Genomic DNA, 22,666 nt, shown 5'->3' on the forward strand with positions numbered 1-22,666 from the left:
ACCAAAAGGAACACAAACTGCCCAACTAGGTTAAAGGAATGAAAGAACATTCTCTTTCTTCTATAAATACTAATGTTATACACAGTTTTAGGGAAAATTATTTATTCTTCTTTTTATGGCCAGAGTTTCACGAGGCTGTTCATTTGTGATCAACAGGAAGAGGAAGGATTATGTATCATGACAAATGTGTTTCTAGCCTAGGGACTGCAGCGTTATTCCTTCCCCACAGAGCGCAGAAGGTGGCTGTCCAGCAGGTTTCCACACCACTCTGCCAAAGCAGAGCCTCAGACTCTCTTCTACAGATCACACTTTACTACACAATGTGCTCTTGTGGGAAGGCTTGGGGCCTAAGAGTTTGAGGTTGCTGTGAGCTGTGATGCCATGGTACTCTACCAAAGGTAACAAAGTAAGACTCTCTCTCTCAAAAAAAGGTGTCTATCAGGCATTGCCTTGATCTTTCTACAATATGGGTCAGGTTTAGGAATCTCATCTAGTGAGACCCACAATGTAACAAGGTCTACTCAAAATCAGACAGTTAAAGACTTACCTCATGAAACGTTTTATTAGCTCTGTTTTGTACAAGAATTTCCATGACTCGGAGTGTTTAAATAACTTTCCCAATTTCACACAGCAAAGCAGGGTGTCAACACAGGTCTCCTGACCCTAAAGCCCTTGTTCTTTTCCATAGCCTTTAAATGATTGTTATTACTGTTTGGGTCAATTTGTTCCAAAGGAGCATCTTCTGGCCCTATAACTAGGACTCTGTCCGTTTTATTTTTATTTTATTCTTATAAAGTAGGACTCATTCTGTTGCTCCGACTACAGTGCAGTAACATCATCATAGCTCACTGCAACCTTAAACTCCAGAATTCAAGCCATGCTCCTGCCTCCAGAGTAGCTGAGATTGTAAGCGTGAGCTACTGCATTGGTGACACTGGATTTTATTCTTTATACATTTTTGAGTAGTTTGTTACATACACATTTATAACATAAATATATATATTTATACAGTCATGTGCCACACAATATTTTAGTCAACGATGGACAGTAATCCCTTAAAATTATAAAGGCGCTGAAAAATTCTTACTGCCTAGTGACACTGTATCACAATTACTTTATTTTTTGAATAAATTAAGTGCAGCCTGAGTGGCCAGTGTTTATAAATTCTACAGTAGTGTGCAGTACTGTCCTAGGCCTTTATATTCACTTATCACTCACTGACTCACCCAGAGCAACTTCTAGCCCTGGAACTTCCATTTATGGTAAGTACCCCATATAGGTATGCCATTTTTTAATATTTTATACCATATTTTTATTGTACCTTTTTTATCTTTTGACATGCTTCGACATACAATATTCACTATTGTGTTCCAACTGCGTAGAGTATTCAGTACAGTTAACATGCTGTGCAGGATCATGGCCTAGAAACATTGGGCTATGCTATACAGCCTAGATGAGGAGCAGGCCCCCCCATCTAGGCGTGGGATGTGTACTCTATGATGTTTGTACAACAATGTGTCTAACAACACATTTCTGAGAACATATCCCCAGAAGCCAGTATTTTTCAACCTGTTTATCTCACAGTACACTTGAACCTATAGTTAAACTTCCATGGCACACTAAAATTATGTTGATAAAAAAAAAAAAAAAAAGTTGAATCGGTGCCTATAGCCCAGCGGCTAGGGCGCCGGCCACATACACCAAGGCTGGTGGGTTTGAACCCGGCCCAGGGTCTGCCAAACAATGACAACTACAACAAAAAGATAGCTGGGCAGGCAGCACCTGTGGCTCAGCAAGTAGAGCGCTGGCCCTACATACCAAGGGTGGTGGGTTTGTACTTGGCCCCAGCCAAACTGCAACAACGACAACAAAAATAGCCAGGTGTTGTGGCGAGCTCCTATAGTCACAACTACTCGGGTGGCTGAGGCAAGAGAATCACCTAAGCCCAAGAGCTTGAGGTTGCTGTGAGCTGTGACATCACCGTACTCTACCAAGGGTGACAAAGCGAGACTCTGTTTCTAAAAAAGAAAAAAACAGCTGGGCATTGTGGTAGGCTCCTGCAGTCCCAGCTGTTTGGGAGGTCGAGGCAAGAGAATTGCTTGAGCCCAAGAGTTTGAGGTTGCTGTGAGCTGTGACACCACAGCACTCTACCAAGGGCAACATAGTGAGACTTTGCTGCTAAAAAAAAAAAAGCAGTTTTTGGCCGGGGCTGGGTTTGAACCCCTTGAGCCACCGGCTCTACCACTTGATGTGCTTTGAACTTTTTTTTTTTTTAATGACATATTCTTACTTTGTTGCTCTTGGTATAGTGCTGTGGTGTCATAGCTAACTTGAGCTCAAGTGATTCTTTTGCCTCAGCCTCCGAAGTAGCTGAGACTACAGGCGCCTCCCACAACAGCCCAGCTATTTTCAGAGACGGGGTCTCACTCTTGCTCAGGCTGGTCTCAAACCCGTGAGCTCAGGGCAATCCACCTGCCTCGGCCTTCCAGAGTGCTAGGATTACAGGTGTGAGCCACCGTACCTGGCCTAGAACATCTTTCAAATATAATTAATAATCTTTAAAAATTCTCACGGCACACTGGTTGAAAAATAATTGCTCTACATGATGCAAGACTAGGCAGTCTTACAAATTACAAACACCTGGCTTACTGACACCTCTCACAAAAGCTTTAACAGTAAGTCTCCAAGTTACAAATATCTGACATACAACTTGCACTTATGAATGGAGGCTATTACAAATAATAGCCTGTTCCAACTTACAAATAATTCAACTTAAGAACAAACCTACAGAACCTATCTCATTTTTAAACCCAAGGACTGGACTGCATATCCTTTTCCCAAGACTTAGGCTGAATTTAAGTTTCCACAAAGATTGGCTGAAATATATGACCTACAAAGTTGAGAAATGGCTCTCCAGTTGTTTCCAACATCTACTTCTAGCCTCATGACTAATGCTCTGACCAGAAGTTGTGGTCACTCTGGATAAAAGAAGAGTGCATCTCCACCAGTCCTTGGTGAGGTAGGCTAACTGTTAGCAGCAGCATACCCTGTGAGGGAACTGGAAATGCAGGCTCTCCTCAGGGCCCACTTCAGATTCAGACTCAGAATGTGCATTCTGATGAGCCTCCAGTGACTCACGTGCATGTGAGTGTGTGAGATGTGCTATGGTGGACAGTGCCACAGCAGCACCGGGCACAAGCTGGTGCCCCAGCCTTGGCACACTTGCCTCTCATTAGAATCATGGAGCCTGAACCAAGAGTTCTGTATGATTCTTCTCCCATGTCTTCTATTCTGCCAGCTTTTACTCATTTCTGAAAAGAGAAAAAAAAAAAAAATTACATATATACGTGTGTGTTTTCGCTTGCTTCTTGATAGTGTTTCATGATCAAAAGTAGGTTAGGAGGATGGCCCACCCTGGGTTATCATCAATTCTGCCACACCAACCCTTACCTGTAAAAGATGGCCTCCAGCTTTCTCCCAACATCCCTTCCCACTTCCTTCCCATTTCTCACAGTAGACAGCACAGAAGAGATGTCACCAGGCACGAATATCTTAACTTCTCTCCCATCCAGTCCATGAATACCTGCTTTTACTAATTATCTCCCCTCTTGTCTTGGACAAACATGTGTCCGTGAGCCGTTTCAAGACAAACCTGTTTCACCTGGCAGTTGATCTCATCTTTTTCCAGGGACTTTGCAGACCTCTATTCCCACATATGTTAGTATCTCCCTCTCCTTATAAAACATGCCCACATTTTTTGTTTGCATTTTCATTTGCTCCACCTCTAATGCAAAAAGAATGGAAATATTATTTTTTTTTTTTTTTGTAGAGACAGAGTCTCACTGTACCACCCTCGGGTAGAGTGCAGTGGCGTCACACAGCTCACAGCAACCTCTAACTCTTGGACTTACACGATTCTCTTGCCTCAGCCTCCAGAGTAGCTGGGACTACAGGCGCCCGCCACAACGCCCGGCTATTTTTTTGTTGCAGTTTGGCTGGGGCCGGGTTTGAACCCGCCACCCTTGGCATATGGGGCCGGTGCCCTACTCACTGAGCCACAGGCGCCGCCCAAGAATGGAAATACTCTTTTTTTTTTTTTTTTCCAGGCAGAAGTTTCCATATTCTGTACACAAAAGCCACAAAGAGCCCCAGGCCATCTCCAGCTTGTGCTGAGGGGGCAGGACCCACACGCCCCACCCCCAGGCTGCCTATTCCGACTGCTTCTGGAAAATGAAGTAAACTTTAGGGAACAGAAAAAGCAAAAACAGCAGCCTGTGCCCAGAGAACTGTCAGCTGTCCTGTTTGGACAAGCCCACCACGGCCACAGGGGCAGGTGATTCATTGCCGCCCTGCCACAGCAGCTCTCCCAGTAAGCTACTCTGGCTTCCAGACTGGGAAGGCAGGAGGGGGGCACAGTAGGGGGAGGCCCCGTTTACAGTGATAGGAGTGAGCCAAATGGGTAGTACCTGCCACCAAGGAACATGAGGTCCCAAGGAAGGGCCCCTGAAAGAATGACTCTGTGCCACCCGGAATAGCTAAGGACACAGATCACAGCCTACAGGCCCAAAGGAATGGAAATATTCTAAAGAATGGTCAACTCCGCATGTATAAATTCTATGTCTTCAATCTCAATATTCCTCAACCCACTCCTCCATCCTCACTTTTCTCCTTAAAATGTTCTTGCTGACATAGCTAATGTTCACCTACTTGCCAAAGTCAGTGGCCTGTTTTGCCTTTATCCTGCAGCATGTGGCACACGCCATGAAGTTTCACTCTCCTTTGGCTTCTATAGTATCTTTATCTTGTTTTTCTTCTTACTTGCCAAATTAATCCTTTGTGTATTTCTCCTGGGTCATACACTATGTGTGTGTTTTCCAGGAGTTGTGTCCTAGATCATCTTCTTTTCATACTTAACACCATGTCATCCATCAGCACAGGCGCACCTCAACCCCTAGCATCCCTAGTGAGTGTCAAGCTCCTAACTGGCTCTTTTATTTCCACAGTCCCAGAAGACTTAACAGGTTGGAGAGTGAGTTCGTGATCTCTCCCTAACCCCCAATTTACTCTTTGCCTGTCTATACTTCCCTTTACAGTAAGTAAACTGTATCACTGCCCCCACCAAGTCCAATAGTACCATTGTTCTTATTCACTGTCCTCAACAATGGCTCCTGAACACACGTGTGGGTTTCTCTGTGAATCAATTATCTTATCCCCTAAAGAATAAAGTTGTGTTTACTACTAATTAAGTTACAAGCTGAAAGACACTGAACACAGAAAGGGAAGCATGCATGGACAGTATTGGGGAAGCCTGTTTTCCAAAGTAACAGGAACGTTTTATATTCCTGCCAGCAGTGTGTGAGGGTTCTAATTTCTCCACACCTCACCAACAGTTATCTGCCTTTCTTTTATTTTTTCTGTTTTTTATTTTTTTTTAGGCAGAATCTTACTCTGTCACCCTGGATGGAGTGCAATGGTGTCATAGCTCACAGCAACCTCAAACTCCTGGGCTCAAACGATCTTCTTATCCTGCAAAATATGTGCTGGGGTACAAGCTGACAAAGTCACTAAAAGAGATCAACTCAAGCCTCCAACTCTTTATGAAAATTGCAAAGTATGTGCTGGGGTACAAGCAGACTGAAGACGATCAGACAAGGCAAAGTGCGAATGCCAACAACTGCCCAGCTTTGAGAAAATCTTAAATAGAATACTACGCCAGCTTGGCCAAAACTAGTTTCCATCACTACAGTGGCAACGTAATTGAACTGGACTTAGCACTTGGATAATACTACAGAGTATGCACACTGGCTGTCACTGATCCAGCTGATTCTTATAACAATCATTAGAAGCATGTCAGAACAGACTGGTAAGAAGTAAACCATGCAAATTTTTAAATAAAACTTGCCAGAGCTTATTTAAAAAAAAAAGAAATTGGGCCAGGCCTATAATCCTACCACTCTGGGAGGCCAAAGTGGGAGGATCCCTTGAGGTCAGGAGTTAAGAGACCAGCCTGAGCAAGAGTGAGACCCCAGTCTCTACTAAAAACAGAAAAATTAGCCAGGCGCACCCCTGTACTTCCAGCTACTCCCAGAGTCTAAGCCAAGGGGATCCCTTGAGCCCAGGAGTCTGAGGTTGCCATGAGCTATAATGCCAGGACACCCTAACCTGGGGCAACAAAGTGACTCTTCTCTCAAAACAAACAAAAAAATCACACAACTTTCTATAAAGTCTTTCTGTTATGAATAATTGCTTTTTCCAGTTATTCCAAATAAATTAATAGAGGACTTAAACTGTTTTCTATTTTCAGGAATAAGAGTGACTGTATATCCTTTAAATAGGTGGTAGCTTAGACTATGAAATGATGTTTGATTTGTGCTTCTTTCTTTTCTTTGCAAGGTTGAAGAGCCCTGTACTGCAGAATTCTGTGCCATTTCTCCATTTGCTTGTTTTTCTTCTGCAACATTCCACCAAATTATTAGCTCTCCAAAAGATGTACCATATCATTTTTTTTTTTGAGATAGTTTTATTCTGTCACCCTGGATAAAGTGCCTGGGTGAGCTCACTGGTTAGAGACCAGCCTGAACAAGATGGAGACCTCATCTCTAAAAATAGCCAGACATTCTGGGGGGAGCCTGTAGTCCCTGCTACTTGGGAGGCTGAGACAAGGAAATCACTTGAACCCAGGAGTTTGAGGTTGCTGTGAGCTATGACACCACGGCATTCTACCTATGATGACAAAGTAAGACTCTGTCTCAAAAAAAAAAAAAAAAAAAGGGAGAGGGAAGGCTCTTCAGCCTTCTAAAGAGCATTGACAACAGGTGCTCACCACAACACCAGGCTAGTTTTTCTATTTTTAGTAGAGATGCGTTCTCACTCTTACTCAGGCTGGTCTTGAGTTCAAGAGATCCTCCTACCTCGGCCTCCCAGAGTGCTAGGATGAATGCACCCAGCTCATCTACGACTTCTTAGTATGAAAGCAATTGTTTTAAAACCACAATCAAGCTGAATGTGACTTTTATTTAAGACATTGAAGACAATATGTATGCTTTATTTATTTATTTATTTTTTTAGAGACAGAATCTCACTTTATCACCCTCGGTAGAGTGCCCGTGGCATCATGGCTCAACCTCTAACTCCTGGGCTTAGGCGATTCTCTTGCCTCAGCCTCCTGAGTAGCTGGGACTACAGGCGCCCGCCACAACACCCAGCTATTTTTTTTTGCTGTTTGGCCAGGGCCAGCTTCGAACCTGCCACCCTCGGTATATGGGGCTGGCGCCTTACCTAATGAGCCAAGACGCCACTGACAATATGTATGCTTTATGTATACCTGTAAAACACTGCTGTCTTGAATGTCATATTTTATTCTGCTTGATTATGCTCTTGTTGAAATGTAGATTTACAGATCAAGTAATGAAATTTCATGTTTCAATAAAATTAAAAACAAAACAAACTCGTCTTTTTACTTAAAAGCTTCATGGAATAGAACTGAAGTTGCAAATGGTAGATCTTTTGGCTTTTATCTCTACATTCTATAGTGTTACCAAATAGGTACAGTGCATTAATATACAAAATGCTTTGCAATCAACTATCTTAAAAAAAAATGAAGAAGAAAAAGGTGGGCTCAGTGGCACCCCTAAATTTCAGACTCAGGAGGCTGAGGTGGGAGGATAGCTTGAGGCCAAGTGTTGTAGGCTGCAGTGCGCTATGATGACTGAGACTTGTTAATAGCCACTGACCATCTCTGTAAGGAGAACTATGAAACTCTGAGAAAAGAAATAGCTGAAGATGTTAACAAATGGAAAAACATACCAGGCTCATGGCTGGGAAAAATCAACCTTGTTAAAATGTCCATATTAGCCAAAGCAATCTACAGATTTAATGCAATCCCTATTAAAGCACCATTGTCATACTTTAAAGAACTTGAAAAAATATTACTTCATTTTATATGGAATCAGAAAAATCTCGAATAGCAAATACATTACTCAGAAATAAGAACAAATCAGGAGGTATCACATTACCAGACTTCAGGCTATACTATAAATCTATAGTGATCAAAACAGCCTAATACTGGCACAAAAACAGAGCAGTAGATTTATGGAACAGAGTAGAGAACCAAGAGATGAACCTCGCTACTTATCGCCATTTGATCTTCGACAAGCCTATCAAAAATACTCACTGGGGGAAAGACTCCCTATTTAACAAATGGTGCTGGGTGAACTGGCTGGCAACCTGTAGAAAATTGAAACTGGACCCCCACCTTTTACCATTAACAAAAATTGATTCTCACTAGATAAAAGATTTAAACTTAAGACATGAAACTATAAAAATACTAGAAGAGAGTGTGGGGAAAACACTTGAAGAAATTGGCCTGGGAGAATATTTTATGTGGAGTCTCCCCCCACCCCAGGCAATTGAAGCAACACCAGAAATACATTACTGGGAACAGAAACTTCTCTGATGAAGACAGGTGCATGGCCTACAAACACATGAAAAAATGCTCATCGTCCTTAATCATCAGAGAAATGCAAATCAAAACCACTGAGATATCATCTAACTCCAGTAAGATTAGCTCACATCACAAAATCCCAAAACTACAGATGTTGGCGTGGATGTGGAGAGAAGGGAAAGAAGTTTAGAAAACATTCAAGGATAGCCGGGCGTTGCGGCGGGCGCCTGTAGTCCCAGCTACTCAGGAGGCTGAGGCAAGAGAATCGCTTAAGCCCAGGAGTTGGAGGTTGCTGTGAGCTGTGTGAGGCCACGGCACTCTACCGAGGGCCATAAAGTGAGACCCTGTCTCTACAAAAAAAAAAAAAAAAAAAAAAAAAGAAAACATTCAAGGAACTAAAAGTAGACCTACCATTTGATCCTGCAATTCCTCTACTAGGTATATACCCAGATGATCAAAAATCATTTTACAACAAAGACATTTGCACCAGAATGTTTATTGCAGCCCAATTCATAATAGCCAAGACATGGAAACAGCCCAAGTGCCCATTGACCTTTGAATGGATTAATAAATTGTGGTATATGTACACCATGGAATACTATGCAGCCATAAAAAGATGGAGATTTCACATCTTTTACGTTTACCTGGATGGAGCTGCAACATATTCTTTTCAGTAAAATATTTCAAGAAAGAAAAAAAGTATCCAATGTACTCAATACTACTATGAAATCAATATATAACCACCTACACACTCATATGAATGGCAAAACATAACTATAGTCCAGAAAGTAGAAGGGAAGAGGAGAGAAAGGGGAGGGGAGGGGGCTATGGGGAGGAGAGAGGATATTTGGGGGGACCTTACCTAATGTGCATGATGTAATGGTACATTTCAAAACTACTAAGAAATGAGTACAATTGAGATGGATGTGTTACTTAGTTCAATGTAAGAATTTCACATTGTGTATCAAAGCAGTACCCTGAACCCTATAAATGCATCAACGTACAAAGTTATGATTTAATAAAAAATAATTATAGCCGGGCGTTGTGGCGGGCGCCTGTAGTCCCAGCTGCTCGGGAGGCTGAGGCAAGAGAATCGCTTAAGCCCAGGAATTGGAGGTTGCTGTGAGCTGTGTGAGGCCACGGCACTCTACTGAGGGCCATAAAGTGAGACTCTGTCTCTACAAAAAAAAAAAAACAGCCACTGACCACATTGCAGCCTGGGCAACATATCCAAGAAATTGTCTCTCACACTTGCATGTGTACTCAAAACATTTATCTAGAAGATCACATATCACTAGGAATATCACTGTTGAAATGACCAATGTGTACTTCCATTTCGAGTAAGCATAAATTTACTCCCTCGGCCCCATTTTCCAAAGTATTATGCATACACAGACTATTCACAGACGAACCACTGAAGAGGTTCATTTACTATGAAGTCAGCTTTGTGGCAAAGTTTTCCACACCGGAAGGGCAAAAATTTTGCAGTACTCTCCAATGTGCTTCATTTGTTTTGAGTCCTGCAGTTTCCCTAATCACCATCTCTTCCCTGCCTTCAAGACTCTATTCTTCGCCTGACTCAATCTCTTGACAGGCCAGGCCTAGCGGTGGAAAGACAGTGCCACACGGAACTGGGTCAGGACTGGTTGGCAGTATTGGTGTTTGGTGCCCCACTTGCCTTGGGATTGGGATCTCCTCCCTCTTTTCTCAGGGAGGCAAGATGGTCTATCCTACCTAGACCTACCCACAGGGCAGAAAAGAGGCTCCACCTTCCCACAGAGCCAGGCAGGTTGGAGGGGCCTTGCCTAGCACATGACTAAGGGCCCTGAGCTGGAGTTCCACAATGGGGACTTTGAGACGATAGGGCCAAGAGGAGATGAAAATGTCTGGAAGTCGGCAGCACCTGTGGCTCAGGGTGCCGGCCCCTTATGCCAGAGGTGGCAGGTTCAAACCCAGCCCTGGTCAAAACTGCAAAAAAAAAGAAAATGTCTGGAAGTAAACAGGGGTGATGGCTGGGGACAGTAGCTCACACCTGTAATTCTAGCACTCTGGGAGGATGAGGCAGGTGGATTGTTTGAGCTCAGGAGTTCAAGATCAGCCTGAGCAAGAGCGATCTTGTCTCCAAAAATAGCCAGGGGTTGTGGCAGGTGCCTGCAGTCCAAGCTTCTTGGGAGGCTGAGGCTAGAGAATTGCTTGAGGAAGGAGTCTGAGGTTGCTGTGAGCTATGACACCATGGCACTCTACCAAGGGTGACAGAGTGCAACTTTGTCTAAGAAAAAAATCTTAAAAAATAAGTAAATAGGGGTGATGGTTGTACAATCTCACCCATAAAATAAAAACACCGGGTTGTACTTTTTTTTTTTGAGACAGAGCCTCAAGCTGTCGCCCTGGGTAGAGTGCCCTCACATCACAGCTCACAGCAACCTCCTGTTGGCTCAAGCGACTCTCTTGCCTGTCTCCCAACTAGCTGGGACTACAGGCGCCCACCACAACAACCAGCTGTTTTTTGGTTGCAGCCATCATTGTTGTTTGGTGGGGCAAGGCTGGATTTGAACTGGCCAGCTCAGGCATATGTGGCTGGCACCTTAGCCGCTAGAGCCACAGGCGCTGAGCCTGGATTGTACTTTTTTTTTTGTAGAGACAGAGTCTCACTGTACCGCCCTCGGGTAGAGTGCCATGGCGTCACATGGCTCACAGCAACCTCTTAACTCTTGGGCTTACGCGATTCTCTTGCCTCAGCCTCCCGAGCAGCTGGGACTACAGGCGCCCGCCACAACGCCCGGCTATTTTTTTGTTGCAGTTTGGCCGGGGCTGGGTTTGAACCCGCCACCCTCGGCATATGGGGCTGGCGCCCTACTCACTGAGCCACAGGCGCCGCCCTGGATTGTACTTTTTAAAGGATAAATTTTATAGTATGTTAGTAATATCTCAAAAACAAAAAAGATCTGTTTACTACAGCATACTACAAAGTTCAAAGTGAGAAACCGCCTAAAAATCCAACAACAGGGAGTGGGGGAAGATCCTGGTGGCCACGGGTCTGCAAGGAGGAGAATGCTAATGGTGCGGGCTTGCAAAGCCAAATACAAGATGGCCTTTGCAACAGACAGACACGGAGGATGGCTGGTGTGAAGCAGAAAAATGCAGACAGTTCAATTAGGAATATCTGCTTAGCGTAAAAAAAAATTGTCAAGTTTTCTGTTAACACTTAAGAAACACTTCAAGGGACAGGGCTTTTATAATACTAACACGCACCCTGAACTGGAGTTTTTAACCCTATTCTGCAAATGAGGAAACTGACGCTTAAGTGGCTAAATACCCTGCCCCCAAAAACACAGCAGTGGAACAGGAGAAATTCTACCACCACTCCTCTCCGTGGGTCGGACCCCTGGGCTGGTTACCCTCAGGACACCACTTCAACTATACTCTCCATTATTATTTAAAACCAGAGTTTGGAGATTTGTGGGTTTTGTTTCTACTGGGAAGTTGTCCCCTTCCGTTTTCTTCCCTCCTAGCGCTGCAGTTCGATTCACCAGACGTTATCAAGAGACCACCGAAGGGAGAGGTGTGTCACAGGGGAGACCGCGGTAGGAGAACGGCCGGCTTTCTCGCTGACACACACCGTGGTGTGGAACTGAACGCACACGGAGAAGGCCCGGTCCAAACCGAGGCTCTGCCACTCACTGGTTCCTGCGTGACCCCGGGCAAGCGCCACCCGAATTACGCCCCTCGGCGCGGGACAACCACGCCACGCCGGGAAAGCAGTCAGCAGAGCCCAGCAGTTAGTAAGCGCGCCAGACTGGTCTGCTCTTGGGTTGACCTGTCTGAAAAGGCCGACCACGACCTGGATTTTTATGGGGGAAACCGCCCAAGGGCTACCAGTCCAGCCCCCGCCAGATCGGGGTAGGGACTTCAGCCTTCAGGGCTTAGAAAAACGCGCTTTCCAGTCAGATCCTGAGGAGCCATACCCTCCCTCTGATTTTAAGGGTGCAGATCCGACTTAGCAGAACCAGACAAACCCCACGCACCCCGGAACGCAGCGCTGCCGCACGGGCGGAGCACCGGCCCAGCCCCGCCACGCCGGGCCCAGCCGGCGTTCCACGTGCTCGTGCCTCCCCGCCCCTTTCCCGGCCCTCCTCACCCGCGACGCCCCGGTCTCACCCCAGGCTCTACGGCGCCGGCAGCGGCAGCCCTCGGACCGACGTCAACCGGCCCCACAGCCAGCACGGGCCTACCTGATCAGAGGGTCCTCTCCGGCTCCCCCTGGAGCTCCGCGCCACAGAAATAAAAGCGAAGCGTGGAAGGACCTAGAAAGATCAAGGTGTAGCGTCAGCCTGTTGGGTGGGTCTGCTTTTGTGGTATCGCAGCCGATAGGGCTAAGGAGGACCCCCTTCCTTCTCATTGGACGCGGCTTCTGTCTGTCAACGTCAATAGGGGCGATCTTGCGGAGGGGGCGGGGCGTGTGCCTTCAGCTCCGCCCAGGCCTGGCGAGTGCTTGGAGGACCCGCGTGCTTGGAGGCGGGGTCGGCACGCTCGGGGAGGGCCGGGCGCGGCGAGGGACGCGGAAGAGTTTGCTGCTGGGCTCAACCGAAGTGGTGGATTCCTTCCTGCGTAGCACGCCACTGGTCGGCCCTAAGCAGCCCTTTTGCCTCTGTTGCGGAAAGGCCAACGACAGGACGGGGCGCGGTGTCTTAGGTCTGCAATCCTAGCACTGTGGGAAGCCGAGGCGGGTGGGTTGCTTGAACTTAAGAGTTCAAGACCAGGGCGGCGCCTGTGGCTCAGTCGGTAAGGCGCCGGCCCCATATACCGAGGGTGACGGGTTCAAACCCGGCCCCGGCCAAACTGCAACCAAAAAATAGCCGGGCGTTGTGGCGGGCGCCTGTGGTCCCAGCTACTCGGGAGGCTGAGGCAAGAGAATCGTTTAAGCCCAGGAGTTGCTGTGAGCTGTGTGAGGCCACGGCACTCTACCGAGGGCCATAATAGTGAGACTCTGTCTCTACAAAAAAAAAAAAAAAAGAGTTCAAGACCAGCCTGAGCAAGAGCGAGACCTCCCCTCTCTGAAACTAGCCGGACGTTGTGGTGGGCGTCTGTAGTCCCAACTACTCGAGAGGTTGAGGCAGGAGGGTCATTTGAACCCAAGAGTTTGAGGTGGCTGTGAGCTATGACGCCACTGCACTCTGAGGGTCACAAAGTGAGACTGTCTCAAAAAAAAAAAAAATAGAAAAAGACAGGTCAAGGGGACTGAGATGAGGGAAGAGGAAAAAGTAGTTAAGTGGTAAACAGGTGGTGGCGTCTTTGGCAGCGACCTCAGGTCTTGGCAGATCCAAGCTGCAGAGAGCTTGCCCTGAACTGGCAATTGGCAGCCTCAGTTCTAAGTCTATTTTCCCGCTAGCTGTGCAGCCCAGGTTCCCTGGTATGGGCCTTGATTTCTCCTGCTGAAACCAGGAAATTGATCTAACATTGTGGGGTCCTCTCCACCTCCGAGTTTGTGTGTTACAACCAGTGCTTGTTCCAGGTATCACCTGACGCCCTTGAGTTCTTCTGAAAGGAAAATGGGAGCTTTCTGTGAGCTGTGTGATGCCATGGCACTCTACCGAGGGCCATAAGTGAAACTCTGTCTCTACCAAAAAAAAAAAAAAAAAGAAAATGGAAGCTTTCTGTGATGGACTCTTGGCCAAAAGGTACAGTTTTATGAGGAAAGCCGGGTCTGCTGGAGGACCTGCCACACCGTGTGTTGGGCTCACCCTGGTGCTGTGAGTGGCTGTAGCCATTAGCAGCCAGATTGTGGGGTTTATCATTTGTACCCCTGGTGATGGTATTTCAGCAGATATGAAGCATGGTAGGATTCCTGCTCTCCAGATGTTTACAAACAAGTAAGTGTGGGGTGTAGAATGGAGCTAGGTGATAAGGGAAATGAGAGAAATGGATACAGTCAGAAAAAAGGACATCTTTGTGAAGCTTGAGCGACCTTGAAGGAAGTGTGAACTAAAAATCTTGGCTGAGCATGGTGGTTCACGCCTGTAACCCTAGTACTCTGGAGGCCAAAAGCAGGTGGATCCTGTGAGCTCAGGAGTTCTAAACCAGCCTGAGTAAGAGGAAGACCCCATCTATACTAAAAATAGAAAAGTAGCTGGGGGTTACCTGCGGGGCCTGTAGTCCCAGTCGCTGAGGAAACTTGAGGCAGAGGATCACTTCAGCCCAAGAGTTTGAGGTTGCTGTGAGCTATTGTTGCAGGAATACCAAGCCCAATGGAGAGAAAGAGTACCCAAACACCATGTTTATAAGAGGAAGGACTTTATTTAAGTGGGAGGGGCTTAAGGCATAGAAGAATTCAAATGGCCACACTCCCCTAGTGGCTAGGACTGTCTATTTTTATCTCTAGTCAAAAATTCCATCCCACAGGTACCTTTCTCATTGGTCAGTTTGAATCAAGTGGGAGATGCTGTTTCCAGCCCCCACAAAACTATACCATTTCACAGAAGTGGAAATTTTCAGGTCCCAGGAAGTTAAGTCTACAAATTCCTAAGAGCTGAGTCACCATGGAGAGGACCCTGCAGGTGTATCCTTGGGGTCTCCTTGAGAAGACCCGTGTTCTCTTAGAGCTCGCCCTTCCCAGGTATCCTCTCTGACTATGATACCTGGGCATTCAACCCCAGGGGACAGAATGAGACTCAGTCTCAAAAATAAATAAATACATAAATAAAATCTTAAGGCTCCCCCCACCCTACACCAGCTGACTGATTGGACCTTTTCTTGGTCAACAGGAGACCCTAAAACTAAATTGCTAGCCATGAGAAAGGAGGTGGGACATGGCTCATCATGCCTACTCCTTCCTTGGAGACATCATTTGTAGTTCATTAACAGGTCTAAGGCTATGCAGGACAAACCTTCAGGTCCTTAATTTATACAACAAATATATGACCAGTAGTTTGTCTCTGATTAGCAGACCCTTATCTTAAGCATTCCTTTTCGATGACTCCTAGTCTGTTAGACAAAGCCAACTCTTTCAGCCAATTGTCAATTGAAGAATCTTTAAACCCATTTATAAAAAGCCCCCACTTTGAGATGTCCCAACTTTTCAGGTCAAACCAATGTGTGCTTCCCACATAATGATTTCTGACTTTACCTGTAATTCCTCTCTTCCTGAAATGTATGAAATCAAACTGTAACCCAACCATTGAGTCCCCTTGCTCAAGGCTTCTTGGGTATGGCTCTGGGCTATGGTCCTCAAATTTGGTTCAGAATAAACCTCTTTAAATTATTTTACAGAGTATTGCTTCTCTTTTGTTGACAGAGAAAAATTCTTCTTCCCCGCCCCCAGAAGTCCAGGGACAATCAAATGAGAGAGAAATTCTAAGCTGAACAAACAGTATGGTTGGAACCTGTTAGAGGAGTAGTCTTAGCTGGAGGGGATGGGGAGTCTTGGAAGCAGAACTGGCAAGGTGGGTTGGGGCTGGTAGTGCAGGCCCTCATGCCATGGAAAGAGTAGGCAGTAGGAGGCTCTGAAGTTTTGAGAGTTGGGGGGTGACAGGGCTAGAAGTGTGCTTCAGGGAACATCACCTGGAACACTGTGGAGGCGATTGGACAGGAAAGATTGCACAAGTCAGCTGGGAGACTTCTTAGGAGCTAGTTGCAGTAGTAATCCTTGTGAAAGGTAGTCAGTTCCCAACCATGGTGGTGTCACCAGGAGTGGGGGTGGGGCAGATGGGAGACACATTTCCGAGGGGAGTTTGTAAGATTTGAATTCTGTGGAAGGAGTCAGGCTGGATACCATGTAGAAGAGCTGGGTTCCCTGGAGGAATTCAGGTAGAGGAGTTGGCTTAGGCTTGCTGAGTGAATGAATGGCAAACTTCCAGCTGTACCAATATCCACTGTGGGGATGTTGGGGTAGGCACCGGATATGCCTTGGGGATCTGTAATTCGAGAAAAAGATTAAAGAACATTTGCAAATCAATGCACAAAAGAAGCTTGGCATCAGGCAAGTCTGTGGGATCTCAACCTCAATTTCCTCACAGGTAAAATGAGGGTCCTGCAAGTTTGTCTTGAGTAGTAAATGCTGTGATGATAAAGCACCTTACCCTTCTCCCATTAAGTACCCTCTACTAGTATTATGGTTTAGAACAGGCGTCCTCAAACTTTTTAAACATAGGGCCAGTTCACTGTCTGTCAGACCGTTGGAGAGCCGGACTATAGTTTAAAAAAAAAAAAAACTATGAACAAATTCCTATGCACACTGCACATATCTTATTTTGAAGTAAAAAACGAAGTGGGAATTAATATAATTCACATTGCCTCATGTGGCCCGTGGGCCGCAGTTTGAGGACCCCTGGTTTAGAATCTAGATGTGTATTACCATCAAAAGTAAAAATAATTATGTTTTTCATTTCACCTGCAGAATTTGCAGACCAGGCAAATTATTTTGTTCTTTGAATGAGATTTGGAAGGAATTGACATTAACTTTGACTACATAAAAGAAAAAAAAAAATCAAGATAATATTTTTCTAGTCCTTGCCCTGTGACAAATATTTTCTAAGCCCTTTTCACATATTGATTCTTTTAATTTGAATAACTCTGTGAGGTAGATACTGTTAATATCACCACATTACTGATGAATTGAGTGACAGAGAGGTTAAGTAACTTGTGCAAAGTCACATAGCAGGTCAAAGTGGCAGAGCCAGGATTCAAACACAATAAGCAGTCTGTTTCCAGAGTTTGTGCTATCAAGGCAAAAAAATGTAATGAGAGTTGAAAGGAATATGCCAGTTTGGTATAAAACATTTGCAGCTCATTGGGGTGCAGCACCGTAGCTCAGTGGTTAGGGCGCTGGCCACATTCTTTGGAGCTGGCAGGTTTGAAATGGTCTGGGCCTGCTAAACGACAATGACAACTACAACAAACAAATAGCCGGGTGTTGTGGCGGGTACCTGTAGTCCCAGCTACTTGGGAGGTTGAGGCAAGAGAATTGTTTAAGCCCAAGACTTTCAGGTTGCTGTGAGCTGTGACACTACAGCACTCTACCAAGGGCGACATAGTGAAACTCTACCTCAACAAACAAACAAGAAAAACCTTGCAGCTCATATTACAGGTAAGGGCTAATTTTTCTTTTTTCTTTTGAGACAGAGTCTCACTCTGTTGCCCTGAGAAGAGTGCCATAGCATCAGTCTAGCACAGCAACCTCAAACTCTTGGGCTCAAGTGATCCTCTTGTCTCAGCCTCCTCAGTAGCTGGGGCTACAGGCACCCACCACAATGCCCAGCTAGGTTTTCTTTTCTTTAATAGAGACTGGGTCTTGCTCTTGCTCAGGCTGGTGCTGCACTCCTGAGCTCAGGTGATCTATCTGCCTCAGCCTCCCAGAATGCTAGGATTACAAGTGTGAGTCACTGTACCTGGCCAGGGCTAATTTTTCTTATAAAATGTTCCTGCAAATAAACTCAACAAAAAATTGAGCACTGGCTGTAAACAATATATAAAAAGGAAATGCCCTCACTCAATATGAGGAAATGTAGTTTAAAATTCCTTTGATACATCTATTTTCATGATCAGATAAGCACCTATGTAATAACTCTGTTAATATTCAATGAGGGGCCAGGCAAAGTGGCTCACGCCTGTAATCCTAGCACTCTGGGAGGCCAAGGGTGGCAGATTGCTGGAGCTCAGGAGTTTGAGGTTGCTGAGAATTATGAATCCACGGCACTCTAGCCTGAGACAACAGAGTGAGACTCTGTCTCAGGGGAAAAAAAAATTGGCTAGGCACCCATAGCTCAAGTGGTTAGGGTGCTGGCCATGTACACCAGGGCTGGTGGGTTTGAACCCAGCCCAGGCCTGCTAAACAACAATGACAACTACAACAAAAAATAGCCAGGCATTGTGGCGGGCACCTGTAGTCCCAACTACTTGGGAGGCTGAGGCAAGAGAATCACTTAAGCCTAAGAGTTGGAGGTTGCTGTGAGCTATGACACAACAGCACTTTATGGAGGGCGACACAGTGAGACTACCTCAAAAAAAAAAAGTTAATAATGTATGCTTGATGCAGAAAACTTAAGAAACAGAAAAGCACAAAGTGAAAATATACATTACCTATGATAAATTCATCCCTCTAAAAAAAAATCACTGTTAATATGTGGGTGTCTTTTTTTAATAAGCGTGCATTTATTATAGTTGTGTATATACTTCATTAATTCATTCAACAAATATTTATTGAGCACTTAGAGTGCTAGACTTCTTCTAGGTGCTAGAGATGTGGTATATTTTTCTTTTTCTTTCATTTTTTTTTTAAAGATTTATCAGTTTATTTGCATATATACATTGTCACCCCAGGGAGCCAGCTTTACTTCAGGAGTCCCCAGCTCCCTTTTCCCAACCTACACCCAAAAGCTACTTAGGAGGAATGGCCCTGGATAAAAAATGCCCAAGACTTATATCCCAATCCCACAGATTCCAACAGGACTCATTTAGCAAAACAGAGGGCTAGAGGTCAGTGCCCATGAGATACCCTTGCCCCTTTGTAAACATTGACATCCAGGTCACTGAAGCCTTGAGGAAGTGTGCAAACTTGAGGATGCCAGACTGTGAGGGCTTACTGGCCTCACAGCTGGCAACCATACCTGTGAAGTCCTGAGAGCTTGCCCCGATTTGGAGCCTGGCAAGTGCCAGGGGTAGAAACAAGGCAGTTATTTAGCACCCAAGGGCTCCCATGACATTCTTACCCATAGGAATTATCCACACAGGCAATCTCCTGGATAACTTTGGTGAAGATGTCTTGAGTCAGTGGCTGATTCTCTAGAGCAAATAACTCCATAAACGTTGCACCCCAGGACTCTGCCAGCCTCTTCCTTTCCACTATCTGCAACTCTTTGGCTGGAGAGAGATCTGCCTTCTTCCCTGCTAGCACCATTGGCAGCCAGGTTTTCCTGTGGCCTTTGTGTAGCTTTTGGTACAGACTCTCAATGACTTGGAAGCTATGCAGAGAGGTGACAATACACAAGTACATAACCATGGATCCCAATGATGAATGAATAGAGCAGAATGCTGTACTTGTCCTGTTTGCTGTGTCCACCATCTGTAGGTGAAATTCATCTTTGCCAGGAGTCACTATCTTGCTTTAAGTATTCCACACGGTGAGATTGTAGCTTTTCAAGAACTTACCTTCCACAAACTGATGTGCCAATGAAGTCTTCCCTACAAAGTGATATCCAAGGATGACCATCTTGTAGCAGACCAGTGGCATGGCAGGAGTCCACCCTGGGGGCTTGAAGAACTGCGGGCTGAAACACCCAAAGAAGAGCAGGTCAGGGTACAGGAAGGCGCGGCAGTGGGTGCAGGAAAGTCGCTCACCCTGAAGCTTCCAGGGGCTAGCTAGAGGGAAACCAAAACAAGACCCCCTCCGGGAATGGGCCAAGTGATCACAACACAGCACATCTCTATATTTTTCTTTTTTTTTTTTTTAGAGACAAGAGTCTCACTGTATCACCCTTGGTAGAGTGCTATGACATCACAGCTCACAGCAACCTCCAACTCCTGGGTTTAGGCGATTCTCTTGCCTCAGCCTCCCGAGCAGCTGGGACTACAGGCGCCTGCCACAATGCCTGGCTATTTTTTTTGTTGCAGTTTGGCTGGAGCTGGGTTTGAACCCACCACCATCGGTATATGGGGCTGGTGCCCTGCTCACTGAGCCACAGGTGCCACCCTATATTTTTCTTTTTAATTAAGAAAATTCTTGCTCCATGCACTGGCTCACACCTGTGAGCAACTCAGGAGGCTGAGATGGGAGGATGGCTTACGGCTTAAGGTGAGAAGTTCAAGGCAGTGAGCTAAAATTCTTTTTTTTTTTTTTGGTAGAGACAGTTTCACTTTATCGCCCTTGGTAGAGTGCCTTGGCATCACACAGCTCACAGCAACCTCCAACTTCTGGGCTTAGGTGATTCTCTTGCCTCAGCCTTCCAAGTAGCTGGGACTACAGGTGCCTGCCACAACGCCTGGCTAAAAAATTCTTTTTTGAAACAATTACAAACTAACAGAAAACTTCAACTACAGAATTTTCTTTTTCCTTTAGAGTAAGTACTGACTTGATGCCCAATTAGCCTGGAAGAGTTTTCGTTTACAATTTCTGCAAACATAGGCATTCTCCTAAATATCTATAGGCTGGATGCAGTGGCTCATGCCTGTAATCCTAGCACTCTGGGAGGTGGGGGGATTGCCTGAGCTCACCAGCTTGAGACCAGACTGAGAAAGAGCGAGAGGCCCTCTCTTAAAAAAAAAAAAAAAAACTAGCCTGGCATTGTGGTGGGCACCTGTAGTCTAGCTACTCAGGAGGGTGAGGCAAGAGAATTGCTTGTGCCCAAGAGTTTGAGGTTTCTGTGAACTGTGACGTCAGGGCATTCTACCAAGGATGACGAAATGAGACTCTGTCTCAAACAAACAAAAAAAGTATAACCATAGCCATCAAAATCAAGATATCAACACTGTAGACTGCTACAATCTAATCTCATCTACATTCAGTTTAATTCAATTTAATTTAAACTCCATTTAAGGAAATTGGTATTTAGAAGTCAAGATCTGACTGCTAAGTGTGCTCATTGCTGTTAGGGTATCCCTGTCCCAAGGCCCTCTCAGTGGTTACAGCTGGGAAAACACATCTACACCTTACATATACACATTTATATCTTTATTTACTTGTACAACTATCTGTCCATCTATTTGGAAAACCATGAGCTCATACCAAAACTGCCAGTTATCACTACAGGGCTGATAGTAGGTTTTTCTCTTATGTATCTCTTCTCTAACAATGAAGTTCCCATTATCTTTAATTTGTGTTTTTGTTTTATCACTGGCTTTGTATGTAGCCATATTCTGTCTCTGCTTCTACCTGGTCCCCAATACAGAAGCCCTCTTCAACCCACTGAGGCTCTAAAAATCTGCTGGGTCATACCTTCCACCTTCCTTCCATGAGGATACTTCCTCTCTCCTCTTGTGCTCCAGCATCCCATGTGACAGCGGTTCTCAACCTGTGGGTCGAGATCCTCAGGAACTGTATTAAAGGGTCGTGGCATTAGGAAGGTTGAAAACCACTGCCATATGAGGATACAGTTTTTTTTTTTTGTTGTTTTTTGAGACAGAGTCTCATTTTGTAGGCATCACAGCTTACTGCAACCTCAAACTCCTTGGGCTTAAGCGATTCTCTTTCCTTAGCCTCTCAAGTAGCTGAGACTACAGGCACCCAGCACAACCTCCAGCTATTTTTTAGAGACAGTCTTGCTCTTGCTCAGGCTGGTCTCAAACTCTTGAGCTCAGGCAATTCACCCCTAAGGGTACAGTTTTAAATAAGACGGAAAAATTGTTTGCTTTCAAGTTTACATTCTAATGGTGAGACTGGGAGGACAGAGAAAAATTAAACACCAGGTAATGATAAGTGTAATGAAAAACAGAATGCTGTGAAAAGTGACTGGGTGCTACTTTGGGTTAGGTGACTGTTGTCTTTCTGTGCCTCCCCTCTCCCATCTACTCTCCACCCTTCTTTGGCCTGCTCTGTGTATATCTGCAAAATGCATCATTGCCTTGGCCACTCTGCTGCCAGCCGTCTGGTTGAATTCAACCAGTAAAATGTACCAGTAATAGAGAGGCGGGTGAAAGAAGAGAGAAATGAGGATTTTGTTTGCTCCCTCCCTGCTTTGGGATGTGTTTTCTGGCAGTGGCCTCACTCTAGGCCCCAGAAATTTTCTCCCCTGTTCCTTTGATCCTCTTGATGATAATAGCTGCCCACTCTTGCTAGCCTTTGGGTGCACTAAAGTTTCTCTTTATCCTGCCTACATTTCTGTTAATTGTTCTTTTGAACCATCGAATTGTATTCTATTTCAAAACAGGCTCTTTAAGATTACATTTTTGTGTCTACAACTATTTATTTATTTTTGACATACAGTCTTATTCTGTCACCTTGGGCTAGAATGCTGTGGCCTAATAGCTCACAGCAAACTCAAACACTTGGGCTCAAGAGATCCTCTGCTTTCAGCTTCCCAAGAAGCTGGGACTACAGGCTCCTGCCATGATGTGATTAGTTTTTCTATTTTTAGTAGAGACAGAGTCTCATTCTTGGTCAGGCTGGTCTCCAACTCCTGAGCTCAAGCCATCTATCCCCCTTGATCCCCCAGAGTGCTAGGATTAGAGGCGTGAACCACCACTCCCAGCGATGTGCACATTTTTGTGACTCTACCTCTCCAGGCATCTAGATTT

General features: G+C 45.3%; 1 protein-coding gene and 1 pseudogene across 2 annotated transcripts in view; both read right to left on the reverse strand.

Moving 5' to 3' along the window:
- Positions 1–12,797, reverse strand: part of DCAF4 (DDB1 and CUL4 associated factor 4) — a 35,099-nt gene extending 22,302 nt beyond the window's left edge. For both annotated transcript variants that reach the window (XM_053601642.1, XM_053601641.1), the window contains exons 1-2: positions 12,676–12,797; positions 3,227–3,311 (exon numbers count right to left, since the gene is read on the reverse strand). In XM_053601642.1, the coding sequence (XP_053457617.1) occupies positions 3,227–3,309 (83 nt within the window). In that variant the 5' untranslated portion in view covers positions 3,310–3,311; positions 12,676–12,797. The remainder of the gene's footprint in view (positions 1–3,226; positions 3,312–12,675) is intronic.
- A 6,345-nt stretch (positions 12,798–19,142) lies between these two features.
- LOC128593145 (GTPase RhebL1-like) lies at positions 19,143–19,667 on the reverse strand (annotated as a pseudogene).
- Positions 19,668–22,666: the final 2,999 nt, after the last annotated feature.

This window comes from Nycticebus coucang, chromosome 9 (genome assembly GCF_027406575.1).
Source record: "Nycticebus coucang isolate mNycCou1 chromosome 9, mNycCou1.pri, whole genome shotgun sequence".
NCBI lineage: Eukaryota > Metazoa > Chordata > Mammalia > Primates > Lorisidae > Nycticebus > Nycticebus coucang.